This window comes from Nyctereutes procyonoides, unplaced genomic scaffold (genome assembly GCF_905146905.1).
Source record: "Nyctereutes procyonoides isolate TBG_1078 unplaced genomic scaffold, NYPRO_anot_genome, whole genome shotgun sequence".
NCBI classification, from domain to species: domain Eukaryota; kingdom Metazoa; phylum Chordata; class Mammalia; order Carnivora; family Canidae; genus Nyctereutes; species Nyctereutes procyonoides.
Genome location: NW_026575146.1, coordinates 60,187,922 through 60,201,808, shown reverse-complemented (window position 1 = coordinate 60,201,808; position 13,887 = coordinate 60,187,922). Strand labels below are relative to the sequence as shown.

General features: G+C 44.0%; 1 protein-coding gene and 1 pseudogene across 3 annotated transcripts in view; both read right to left on the bottom strand.

Annotated features, from left to right (window-relative positions):
• Positions 1-2,806, bottom strand: part of RIC1 (RIC1 homolog, RAB6A GEF complex partner 1) — a 145,387-nt gene extending 142,581 nt beyond the window's left edge. For 2 of the 3 annotated variants that reach the window (XM_055311052.1, XM_055311053.1), the window contains exon 1: positions 2,453-2,805. In XM_055311052.1, coding sequence (XP_055167027.1) covers positions 2,453-2,596 — 144 coding nt within the window. In that variant the 5' untranslated portion in view covers positions 2,597-2,805. Of the gene's footprint in view, positions 1-2,452 lie in introns of all 3 variants that reach the window. The other variant, XM_055311054.1, reaches the window with a different exon arrangement.
• Positions 2,807-12,578: 9,772 nt separating this feature from the next.
• On the bottom strand, positions 12,579-12,649 carry LOC129501081 (U6 spliceosomal RNA; annotated as a pseudogene).
• Positions 12,650-13,887: the final 1,238 nt, after the last annotated feature.

Here is a 13,887-nt window from a genome sequence, read left to right as displayed (position 1 = left end):
GTGGTTGAGCATCTGCCTTTGGTTCAGGGCGTGATCCCAGGGTCCAGGCATGGAGTCCAGAATCAGGATTCCTTCGAGGAGTCTGCTTCTCCCCTGCCTCTGCCTCTTTCTGTTTCTCATGAATAAATAAATAAAATCTTTAAAAAAAAAAAAAAAGTTGTTAACCTAGATTGATTTTAACTTACATAGTTTCGGTAAGTTTAGAAATTTAAAAAAAAATTTTTTTTTCAATGAAAAAAGACATATTCCAAGAAGAGGAGATGGAGCTGCAGTATGGCACCTGTTCCCCAGTATCCCAGCTATATAATCACAGAACTTAAAATCATCTGATCCAATATGTGATTTTTAAAGCAATGACGGTGATGCCAGAGATCAAGGTTAACCATCAATAAAGCCCACGGTAACTCTCAACCTCCTCAAAGGTATTCCTGCATTCCATTTCACCTCACACCTGTGATTCCTGCGTCCTCAGACCTAACTTTGCAAATTGGGTCTCAACTATAGGGACCCCAGGACTTCTATAGAAAGCAGGTATCTATGTGTTGGATGGAAATTTAAAGGAAGGAGTATTGGGCAGACTGGGTGGCTCATTGGTTTAGCATCACCTTTGGCCCAGGGCGTGATCCTGAAGACCTGGGATTGAGTCCCACATCGGGCTCCCGGTGCATGGAGCCTGCTTCTCCCTCTGTCTGTGTCTCTGCCTCTCTCTCTCTCTCTCTCTCTCTCTCTGTCTCTCATGAATAAATAAAATCTTTAAAAAATAAATAAATAAAGGAAGGAGTAGGAGTTGTTTTAAATTCCGTGACTGTCTAATTTACATCGTATCTAACTTTTAAAGCAAAAAAACAGATATCATTAATACAATATACCCAAAGTTGAGGCATATTTTTATTTCTTTTATACAGCAATAATCTACAGGCTGCTGGTCTAGTCATCCCTCATATTAAGTTTAGCTCTGCCAAAACTTAAATTAGGCCTACCTTTTTAGGGATAAACTGTAGGCTGTTAGAGTGAAATTCATACTAAACCCAGAAGACAATTTAACATTCAAGGTCTAATTATTTTTTCTGCATGTACTTTAAAGATAATTGTTATATACACCCAAGCAAATAAGAATTATTCTACGGGCTCCACATTGTAAATGAATTAGTATCTCATTTAAAGACTAAACGATGTACAATGTACATTATTCAAAAATGAAATCAAGCACGGGACTGAACAGTCACACTGCTAGTTACATAACGACCTTTTGCTCTGGTAATAGGTCTAAAAATTAAATTCGGCCCAAGTTTAATGGCAAACACTCTTAATTTACAGCCTAGCTAGGACAGTCACATAAAAAAGATGCCACAAATACCTAAATTCCATCATCACTTCTACCAGGGCTATGAGAACAGTCAAGAACTTCATATAAACGATCAGTGGTCAGCTACAGACAACGGAGGGTTTTCATTAATTTAACTCTAGCGAGTAAAGCCGGTGTGCCACAGGGATGCGATGAAGCCAAGGTCACAACCTATTTCCACGCGGACAAGGCAGCTATAATAAGAGGAAAACTTCACTCTGACGTCGATTGGTACTGCCTTCTTTGGGGGTAGGAAAAAATAAGAAAAAAAAAATGTTCTTTTTTTTTTTCTTAATCCTGTCGCTTTTATAGACTGACCTAGAGCGGCGTTCGCGGAAAATGGGGAGAATCCCACCCACCTCTTATTTTTGAAGTTTTTTTCCCCCCCTCTTATGTACTCAGTAATTGGATAGACGAATGAAAAAAAAAAAAAAAAAACACCAGGACTCGGCAGAAAGCAAACACAGAACTCAAGTTTCAGGCTTTTCCCCAAACCTTATTATTTCCAGGTGTTAAATAGCCGGGAGCGGCGCGGGCAGATGTGAGCCCCACGTCCGCCGCCGCGAAGCCCCCGCCCCCGCCCCCCCCACGATCCAAGCCCGCAGGAAGGGGGCGAGCCCGGGTGTGGGCAGGGGGTGCCTGGGGGTGCAGCGGGCAGCAGCGCCAGCGGACCTCCCGCGGGAATTCGCGAGCCCTCGTGGGCTGCAGCGGCCGCAACTAAGTTCTCGCGGGCCTGTGAGGTCCGGCCCGGCTGCAGAAGCCGGGCCTCGAAAGCCAGCCGGGGCCGCCTGGGAATGCACGGCGGCCAGATTTCTATTTGTGGAAAGTTTAAACAAATTTGCCCCCGGGGCGGGGAGGGGGGGGCGGACGCGGGGTTGGGGGAAGGGACAGGAGGGCCAGTCCGGGCTCGGCCGAGGGCGCGCGGGGTCCGCGGTGCGCGGCCGCCGCTCGGACGCGGGGAGGCGCGGGGAGGCGCACGGAGGGTGGAGGGTGGAGGGTGGAGGGTCGGCCGCGCGCCGCCGCGGGACTCCCGGTGGAAGTTGAGGGCGGGACCGTGCCCAGGCGCCGGGGAGGGAGCGGCGGGAGGCGGCGGGCGGCTCTACTTACTCGGCTGTACCAGATGCTGAGGCGCACCGGGGCCAGCACGGCGAAGAAAGTCCTCTGGGGGTCGGACTGGACGTGGACGGGCGCCTCGGCCGGGCTCCCCAGAGGGCACAGCAGCCTCTTGGGCCAGCCGCTCAGGAAATACATGGTCCGCGCCGAGCCGCCGCCGCCGCCGCGCCGCCGGGCGGCCCCCGGCCCGGTCCGTCACACTCCGCGCCCCGGGGCCGGACGCCCGCCTCCTTCACCGCCACCGGCCGAGTCGGCGGCGTCGGCAGCCGCAGCTCGGGGCATCTGCCCGCGGGCCGGGCCGGGCCGGGCCGCCGCGGAGCCGAGCGACGGAGGAACCCTCGGGCTGCCGGGGCCCAGTGTGGGGGAGGCAGGGGGAGGGCGAGACGGGATGGAGAGGGGACGGAGGAGCGCGGAGGCCCGCCCCGGCCCGGCCCCACCCCTTCCTCGGGCCGCACGGGCGTCACCACGCCGCGCCGCGTGGGTCGGGCCGGGGAGGCTGCCGCGCGCACGCGCGGTGGAGCCTTCTCGCCTCCCGCTCGCTCCGCGGCCTGAAGCCCCGCCCCAATCTCCGCGAGCGGCCGCCGCGCTGCGTCGGTGCGCATGCGCCCTTGCCCCCGCCGTGCCCGTCTGCGCCTCCCCCCTCGCAATCTGGACCATTTTGTCTCGGCCGGGTGGGCGGGGCAGGCGCCTGAGGCTTGCAGGGAAATGGGCCGGGTTGGGCGAGACGCTGCCCCCGCGGAGCACGCCTCACGCCCGGGCTCGCCAAAATTTGGCTTCCTTCGCGGATTGGTGAGGCCCGTGGGCCGGGCCTGGCACCGCAGCGCCGGGCTGGTTGGGGCGGTTTTGCAGGGGACCTCGAGTCACGTGACTCTTCCTGCTGCACCCCGTCACCTCCACCCGGTCCTGGGACGTGCGGTCCTTGGCCCCGTGAGCTCCTGTTGTGGGCCAAGGTCTGCGGTGAAAGCCCGCGTTGGGGCTCCTGCCCTCATGGACTTTGCAACCCAGAGGGGGCCTTTATTTAATCCGTCAATACACGACTCACCACGGAAGTGCCTGGACCCTGTCCTCTTTCCTTCGTGTTTCTAAATCTAGCGTGTGATTTTGAAATCAATTTGTATACTCCTGTCCCTTGACCAACCACAATGTTCGGGCAAGGCTGTCTCTTTTTGGCACCCCCACTTAGAGTATATGCAGCAAAAGACTTGGACATAATTTTAGAGTTGGAACGGACTTCGACTTACAGTCTCTGGAGTTGGTTAACTTCTGGACCCCAGAGATCACCTTAACAACTGTCCCTTCTTAAATACTGACCCAGCGATTACCTCTGAACCGGACGGTGTGCGTGGGGATGGAGGGTGTGCAGAGAGGGGGAAGCTGGGGCGTCTAGAATAAAAGACCTGCTTCTCATATCTGCTCTTGTTATTCAGTGTGCATTTTTCCACGTTTTTGTAATTAAAAAAAAGTAGTTGTGTTCGCCCAGATTCAAAACAAATTTTAAATTAAAAAGTAGCAACACAAACGGCAAAGGAGGAAACACAGTAACTTAATAGATATCAGATGGACTGTTGTAACTGGTATTCGTAACAAAATATGTAACTTTTCCATAATTTTTTAAAAACATTCTCTGCATTCCCCAGGAGGTGAGCAAAGAAGCCAGGATGCCTCAAATCAAAGCCGAAACTGCTTCACCACTCACTAGCCTCTTGTGGTCAGACTGTGTCTCCTTCCGGGTGTTTGGTTTTTTCTTTTTTCTTTTTTTTTTTTTTTTTTTTTCAGACTTCCAACACAGCAGCCTGGCACGCAGGGAGAAGAGTAAACTCTGAAAATATGTGTCTAATGAAAATTGGATGAAACCCTGATCCAGCTGAAGTACAGCATTAGACAAAGAGAGCCAGGGAGGGTTCTTGACTTACCGAAATAAAACTGTAGAAGAATAACAGTGTTGCATCATACTTTCATCTGACTTACTCAGATTCAGTTATGCACTTGCCAGAAAGAGAAAATGAAAACCAGTTACAGTGCAGCAATTCCTCGGGCAATTTTACTGAGAATGTATTCCTTGCAGCTCCCCTTCAGAGGGACTTTGTTCTCATGTGCCTTCTAAGTGAGAGCAACCTACTGCACACATGCCCAATTTAAAGAACTTCTAAGTAATTTTTTTTGCATTCAGTTTTAACCTTACTTGCTGAGTTTATTAATTTATGTAATTTTTTAGAGAGGGCAGAGGGAGAGAGAGAGAATCTTAAGCAGGCCAGCATAGAGCCAGATGCGGGCCTTGATCCCACAAACCTGAGATCATGACCTGAGCAGAAATCAAGAGTTGGGCACTTAAGGGACTGAGCCACCCAGGTGCCCCTACTTGCTGACTTTAGAATCCAATTTCCTTGCTATTTTTTTTGTGGCATTTAAAATTTACAAAAAAATATTTTCAAATGCCTGACTTGATTTAGTTCCAAGGTAAACCTTCAATGTAGGTAATATTGGTGTGATGTTTATTCTCACTTTCTCTGTAAAGAAGCAGGACCAGAGTGGTGGAGGAGCCTTTTCATATGGCCTGAAAAGAAATGTTTCTTCTGCAGCCACCCATCTTGAGACTGGTTGAATTGAATTGTGCTATGGCTGGAGGGAGTGAGGGGCTGCAGGGTACGGTGAGTAATATCTGACTTCCTACAACCCTTTACTTAAGGGTTCCACATTGTGGTAGAAACCTTATGGACTGGATTTTCCAATTTTCAGATATCCTATTCTAACCTTACTTTGTAAAATACACTAGCAATTCCATGGCCTGGATCTTCCTTCTCCTTCTCCTATCCCACTACCTTCACTCTCTAGCCAAACCTGTTGAACTGTTCTGGCCTAAGACTAAGCTGGTAAGTGAAAACTAACAGGTATGCATTTTCAACCTAACAGACCTTTCTTTATTACAAGAAATAGTTGTTAAGGATGCACAGAAACAGAAGTACATTTATAAACTGTTGGTGGGAGTATAATTTGGTACAATTTTTCTAAAGTATAGTTGGAATTACATTAAAAAATGAATAGATCTTTATGCACACCCTTGGCCCCAACTATTTCTGATTATTATTTTCTAAGGAAACAAACACTGGTATGTACATAGTTCAACTTTAAGAATGTACCCCACAGGGGCGCCTGGGTGACTCGGTCAGTTAAGCCTCTAACTCTTGATTTCGGCTTAGGTCATAATCTCAGGGTCATGAGATTGAGCCCCACATCCAACTCCATACTGAGTGTTGAGCCTGTTTAAGATTCTCTCTCTCTCTCTCTCTCTCTCTCAGCCTTCCTCTGTTCTCCTTCCCCATCCCCCTCAGCCTCATGTGCGCATTCTCTCTCTCTCTCTAATAAGTGAATGTACCCCCACAAAAGTGTCACAAAGAGAAAATAATCTAAATGTGCCCCCAAAAGACAGTAATATAGTCCTTTCTTAGAATGGATTTTTTAAAATTAAAAATTATGTTGTCTCTCATGAACTCATATTAGTTTTGTAATGAGAAAAAAAGTTATGTGAAACAGTAAAATTGCTAATGATTGATAAAGTCCCACTTGTCCTGCTTTCAGCAGAGCCCACAATACTGGCAGATCAAAGGGAGTAATGCAGTAACATGGGGTCTCAGGCCCAGTCCTGAGACTCATCAGAGGAGGCTTAGGAGGAAAGGCACTGTGGGTGACCAGACCATGAGTAAGCCCTGTGCAATGATAGCACAGAATCAGGACCAGATTTGGATTGTGAACGCACCACTCCCTGTGTTTGGGGACCTCCATAAGAAACTATGAAAATATCCACTGTAGACAATATTGCTTTAGTTTATTATTCTCTGACACTTTTAACTTAACATCTTAATTGCACTCTCATTAGGTGTAATTGATATATTTGCTTCGGGGCTGGACTTTTATCACTTATCCCACTTGGAAGATTGGTAATGAATATCTGAGCACAAATGATCTGATGTGTGAGTTTTGCTTCAGAGTAACCTGAGGGGGAGTGAAGAAGGTGGAATTATATATGAAATGAGGTTGGCCATGAGTTAATCGTCTTGGAAGCTGAGTGATGGGTACTGGGGAATTCATTGTGTTACTTGCTCTCCTTTTCCGTATGGTTGAAATTTTCAGTAATAAAAAGTATAACCATTAAATTAAAAAGATCATCTCAGTAACTTTGGTCGCATGTAACTAACCAGTCTACCTTGTCCCCAATCTTCCCAACAGCATTAAATATGACTTGGAATCACTTAATTAACTATAAAGGCAGGATGGCTTATGATTAATGGGGCTTCGTGATTGTAAACAAGACTGCAGGCTGCAGCATGAATGGAAACTAGAAAATACAGTGAGTAGTCTATTGTTCCTAATCAACCAAAATTGGAAGAGAGTTACTGTTCTATTCCTTCTTCAGTCTTTTTAGAAATTAAAAAAAAAATTGTTGAAAACAGACCTACTTTCACTCAAATTCGCCAATGATAGCAATTGTTCTCAACCAGATTTCCCATTAAAAAAAAATCCATACCCCATAACTGAATTTTCTGTGTGCATTCTTTATCAAAATAGCAAAAAGAGTTGGAAAGAGAAATTGTTTAACTCCATAGTGTGAGATAATTGACAGTTCACTATAATTCTAATTAGACCTCTCTCTCTCTCCCTCCCTCCCTCCCTCCCTTTCTCCCTCTCTCCCTCTCTCCCTCTCTCCTCCTCCTCCCTCCCTCCCTATTCAGACAAACATGTCCTCATTAGTTTGGACAAAAATTCATAGTCATTGTGTTATTCCTTTATCTCTCATGTTTACCAGTGAGCTTGAAGTCAAATTTCATGCCCACTTATAACAAAACATCCTGGTATGTAATAATTTTTACTTCTGTCCTATTCTCATTCATTATTTTTTCAAGATTTTGTTTATTTACCCATGAGACACAGAGAGAGAGAGGCAGAGACATAGGCAGAGGGAGAAGCAGGCTCCCTGCAGGGAACCTGATGCGGGACTTGATCCCCAGGACTCCAGGATTACACCCTGGGCCAAAGGCAGATGCTCAACCACGGAGCCACCCACGTCCCCCTCATCCATTATTGTTATGTTTTTCACTAGCTTTAATCTGACAACTTCAAGAATTATAAATCCGAAGTGAGTACAGTTCTAGAAATCAGCAGTTTCCATGAAACTGTTTTATCAAACCAAATCTTAACACTGTGTGACGTCACTGTTTTGTGACAATCTAAAAGGTTATGAAAGGGCAACACTGTTCTTTTCATTATCTTTTAGTATAGTTGATATTCTTTTATTGTGGTAAACCATAACATAAAATCTACCCCTTAACTATTTTTAAGTGTAGAGTTGACTCGCTTGAACACATTCATAATTGTGAAACAGATCACCAGAACTTTTTCATCTTGCAAAACTGAAACTGTATTCATTAAACAATAACTTCTCTTTTCTCCCTTCCCCCTTTCAAAAACAATTCTACTTTCTGTTTATGTGATTTTTTTTTTTTTTACTACTTCAAATTCCTCACATAGGTGAAATCGTATGGTATTCATCTTTTCCTCACTGGCTTATTTTACTGAGTGACGTCTTCAAGGTCCATCCGTGTTGTGCCTGTAACAGGATTTCCTTCCTTTTTAAAGCTGAATAATATCCCTGTTTGTGTGTGTGTGTGTGTGTGTGTGTGTGTGTACATACCACATTTTGTTTATCCACTTATCCATTGATGGGCACTTGGGTCGCTTCTACATGTTGGCTCTTGTGCAAAAGCTGCTGTGAACTTCTGCAAATATCTGTTCAATTACCTGTTTTCAATATTTACCCAGAAGTGGAATTGCTGGATCATATGTAGTTTTATTTTTAATTTTTTAGGAACCTCCATGCAGTTTTCCATAGAGGCTGCACCATCTTATGATCCCATGAACAGTGTACAAAGTTTCCAATTTCCCCACATACTCACCATCTCTTGTTTTCATTTTTTAAAAGGTATCTGCCTTCATGGTTGTGAGATAACATCTCATTGTGGTTTTGATTTGCATTTCTCTGATGGTGAGGGATATTGAACATCCTTTCATATACTTGTTGGCCATCTGTATGTCATCTTTGAAGAAATATTATTGCCTTTGATACTACGTCATGTCAGCAGGTCTGCACTTCAACTCAAAGATTTGCTCTTGAGCTTTGAAGTTTCAGAGGATGTAATTTTAGCCTGAACATGGTTAATCCTTACGCTCAAAGAATGGCAAAACTCTTACAAGTATGACATCATAGTCAGAATGGCCTTTAAATAGTATCTAGTGCAGTTTCCAGAACCAAGAGAGATATAAGTGGATTTCTCTCTCTTTTTTTTTAAGACTTTTTATTTATTCATTTGGGAAAGAGAGGGTAGCTCAGGAGTGAGAGCATGAACAGGGGGAAGGGCAGAGGGAGAGGGAGAGGCAGACTCCCTGCTGAGCAGGGCCTTAGGAACAGAGCAGATGGGAGCTACCAGTGGCTCCACCCCAAGACCAGAGGATCATGACCCAAGCCAAAAGCACACGCTTAACCGACTAAGCCACCCAGATGCCCCTAGGTTGCATATTTTTAAAAAAGGACTACAGGGACAGCCATCAAGATATTGGTAATCATCATCTATAGAAAGTATAATGACAAATGATTTTTTTAAAGATTTTATTTATTTATTCATGAGAGACACAGAGAGAGAGGCAGAGACACAGGCAGAGGGAGAAGCAGACTCCATGCAGGGAGCCCGACGTGGGACTTGATCCCGGGTCTCCAGGATCATACCCCAGTCTGCAGGCAGCACTAAACCGCTGCACCACCAGGGCTGCCCACAAATGATTCCTTTTTTTTTTTCCACAAATGATTTCTATATTCTTTTTTATTGTTAGCATTCTCTAAAACTTTTATTTTATAACCAGGAGAATAATAATTTTTTTTGAAAAAAGTATATTCATTTGTTATTGAGGAAATCAGTTTTCACAAAGTGTGGTCTGCTCATCAACTGCACCAGAATTACCCAAGACACATTTAAAATGCAGACTCCTTGGCCATGTCCTAAGTCAAGAGTTAGCATTTTTAACAAATATCCTAGTGATTCTCATGCATTAATAAGGTTGATAAAGAGTTGATTAGTAGTAAAATTGCAAAAGGCCCCCTGTTTATACTCTCTACACAGGTGCTAGAATTTCTTCTGATCCACATCCTTAGTTATCCTATCAGCACATACACAAGACAGAAAGTGCAATGGGTTCCTGGTTGAGGTGAGCATGATCCCTCCTCCAGCAAACCTGAATTTTCTTGATCTCCCAGTGAAAGAGCTATCTGAAGGATGTAACAACCCCACTACAGAGAGCAGATGAGACAAAGTACTTGGCATGACCTGAGGTCATTCAAAAGCAACCATCACCAGTGAGTTGAGCCCATCATGCTACTGGACTGGCTGGCTCATCCCCATCACTTTCATGCTGCCATGCTGACCCTCTAAGCTCCCCTTAACTATTCACCATCTGTAGAATGAAGATGATAATATCTATCTAATCATATTTTCACTTTTTTTAGGATTTTATTTTTTTAAGTAATCTTTACATCCAATGTGGGGCTTGAACCTACAACAAACCTACAACCCCAAGATCAAAAGTCGCAGGCTCTACCTACTGACCCAGACAAATGCTCCAGATTTTTCACTTTCTTTTAATGCTAGAAATGCTAGAAACCAAGAGCTCAGACTACTCCATGCCTTAGAGAAGACCTTCCTAATGGTTGGTGCTGTTTCACATATCATAGTAACTAGTATTTATCCAGCCCTTAACTGAGTGCTAGAGACTGCTCAAAACACTCTGCATGAATTAATTTTTATCCTCTTAATAATCACATGAGGTAGATATTATCCCTGTTTTCCAGATGAAGAAACGGTTTATAGAGAGGCTCCAGGTTCACAAACTCAGGAAGTAGTGAAGTCCAAACTTGAGCCCAGAACCCCAACACTTAATAACTTCACTTATTGTCTCTTTCTACAAACTTATATTCTCACTAACTAAATACACATAATAATTTATGTCAGACTGACTTAATAATTAATTTTTTTAATTCCTAAGAATATTTTTTCCTACTCAACCCTTCATGCAGAAAAATTACTCTGAGAAAATGAATGAGATCAGCATTTTCACCTTTACCTGAAGGATAACATCCTTTGTAGCTTAAGCAAAAATGAAGATAATAATTTATCCAAAAGGCCATGGGAATTCTTGGAAATAAGCAGTGCAAGGAAGAGAGAAGAAGGAATCATATTAGCCAGGTATGATGTCAGAGGCTATAAATGAATCAGGGATTAACCTTTTAAAAATTGGATGGTATTTTGACATTAACCCACCCACCTCATTCAACATATGATTCACCAAAGGAAGACTCTCTCCCTACTGAAGTGACTTCCTAAAAATACTCGAGGTAACACTACAGGCTCTTACTTTCCTCCAAAGGTCCCTAGGGTTTGATTGTGTTCTTGCCTTATGCTATACCTTCTGTTGCTTCCCAGCATAGAAGAATCTTGTTCTGTAGGACTCAGAGAAAGCAGCATAAGGCCCCAATATCTCCCCTCAACCTATACTTTCCCAGTCCCACGCAAGCTCATTATTCTCAAAGGTTGTCTCAGAGTTCCTCTATAGCAAAGGAGAAATAGCAAAGAGCTCCTTCCATGTTTTTACCTTGACCAGGTAAGGGGAAGCACCTGGGTGTAGATCAGCCTAGTGTGTGGATCAGAAAAGGAAGTTGGCCATTTTCTGTACATACGTTGCTTTAAGGCCATGTCTTTCCATGACATGGCAGATAAAAATCAGTTTATTTGTTAATGTCTGTTAAAAAGCAGTAAGGGGTTATTTAGCTCTGTAGCCAAGACTTCTGCTGAAAATACCATTTTGCTAAAATGTGGCAAACATACTGGGATGCTTCAAGGTGCCAGGGATGGGGAATGGGTGCTGAGATCCTCTAAAGGTTACCTCAAAATACCCTATTTTTGCTTATACAGTTCCCTCTTGTGGCTAAAGTATTCACTAGAAGAAATATTTACTAAAGGTTTTATCATCCTCTATTTTTTAAAAATTCTACTATTGAAGTATACTTGACACACAATGTTATACTAGCTTCAGATGTACAGTAGAGTGATTCAACATTTCTGTACATTACACTATGCTCCCCACGATAAGTGTAATCACTGTCTGTTACCATACACTGTTATTACAATATTAGCTATCATCCTCACCCTCTTAATCTACATATTTTATAAAAAATAATGGGCATTTCTAAGTTTCTTCATCATGAAAGCATGAATAACTACTCCCAAGCAAAAGTTTCAAGACAAATTTATTCAGATCATACAAACAGCATATAATCAATTTTGAAGATGTCCAGTTGCAGGCAAAACTCACTTAATGCACACATGAAGTTGAGTATATGAAACCAAAAACAACCAAAGAATTAAAATGTGTGAACACAATAGTTGACACTTGATAATACCATTAACCTAACAAAGCAAGCTTCCCATGCTCATGGTAGTCCCTGAAAATGTATTTTGGTACCACTGGAAGTCTAGTTAATCAATGAAGGGCCTGGAATCACAAGTGGAGAAATGATCCTTTAATGCAGTAAAGTTGGTAAAAGAGGCTAATGTAATATGAAACAGTATATAGCATTACTATATTCAGGTTATATGTTACATGTAAATTATATATCCTCCAAAATTATATACGTAATTTTTCATTTACTTACAATTATATCCTCCATGTTCTATGGAGAACATGTTGACATTTCTATCTCATTTTATTATTCCAGGTATTAATAATTGCATTTCTTGGGTTCTCTCACTTTCAATGAAACTTTGGACAAATATAAATTTAAAAAGAATGGAGCAAGAGAAGTTCTGAAAGAATTCCACCCAACCAAGCAGTCAAGTAACCACCCAGTGTGTCAAGATTCAATAATCCTCCAAAACCTTTCTCTGCTGTCTCACACAGCCACTGCCCCCCTTCAAGAACACTGCCCCCCTTCTATGAGCTGCTTCTCCATGCTCCCCTTCCAGCAATGCAGCACCTCTTCTACCTGGGCTCTCTTCCTTCATAGGTTTACCCTTCCTTTACTCTTGCACAGGGGCCATGTTAATTTTCTCTGTATCGTTCCAATTTTAGTATATGTGCTGCCGAAGTGAGCACCTTTTCTTTACTCTTGATCTTCATTTTGGCTCCCCCAGAAGCCGACTCACACATACAAATAGTTTATTTGGGTGGTGATGCGAGGAAGTGCCCACAAGGGCAGTAAGACAAGGGAAGGAAGGCAGCCAACAAAGTGAGTGTTTTCAAGCATGTTAGCATGGTGGGTAACAGGCACTTAGTCCCCCTGAGGAATTCTGGGAAGCAGTGCAGAACACATGCCTCTGAGTTACTCTACCTGAGAAGTGAGGGAACTAGAAATTTATACACCAACTCTTATCAGTCATTAGTGAAGAGCTGCTCCTGGGAGGTGTTAAATCTTCACGTACTCAGTGTCCATGCTCACAGTTGGACCTCCGGCCACTAGAAGAAGCCATTGCAAGCTGATGCACCTGCTCCTGCTGGCAGTTGATAAAGCCCCATGAAGACATGGCCAGCACACCAACAGCATCTGTTACACGGGTGTCTGAGGTTCTACACATTTTTTTTTAAGATTTGATTTATTTTTTTGAGAGAGAGAGCATAAACAGGGGGATGGGCAGAGGGAGAAGCAAATTCCCCACTGAGCAGGAAGCCTGGTGTGGGGCTCAATCTCAGGACCCTGGGATCATGACCTGAGTTGAAGGCAGATGCTTCATTGACTAAGCCACCCAGGCACCGCTGGTGTCTGAGATTCTAATCTAGTAGTGAAACCCATTACCAAAAGGCAGGGCTCACAGCACAGGAAAGATCAGAGGCTCTGGAGAGAGACAGATTGGTTTCAGAATCAGGATCTTTAACCTCTCTAAGCTTCAAAACTCCACAGAAGATTGTTGTGGGGATTGAATCATGTCATTCCTGTAAAAGCCCCCAATATTGTGATTGGCACACAGTACATAGTCCCCAAAATCCTAGTTATGAACATTTTTATTAATACCTGATCTCCTCCCAGAGACCTAAAGTCAGACACAACCTGAAAATATTCTGCTTGCCCGGGCTGTCCAGTGGGGACCCAGAAGTTTCCATCTTGCTCCTGGCACAGCATTTACTTTGGCAGAAGTGAGCAGAACTGACAAAACTTCTGGATTTCTCTCCAGCTACTGTAGCCTTGAGGACGAGGCTGGATAGAGCCCTGAATTATCATTAGAGTGGGGTGAGGATTGTCTCCAGCTGAGTGGGGCTCGAAAGGTCACAAAAGAGTGGACAGATCCCCCAAGCAATAGGTTCTAGGGCAAGTCCACTTTGGAATTCATCTTACCCTC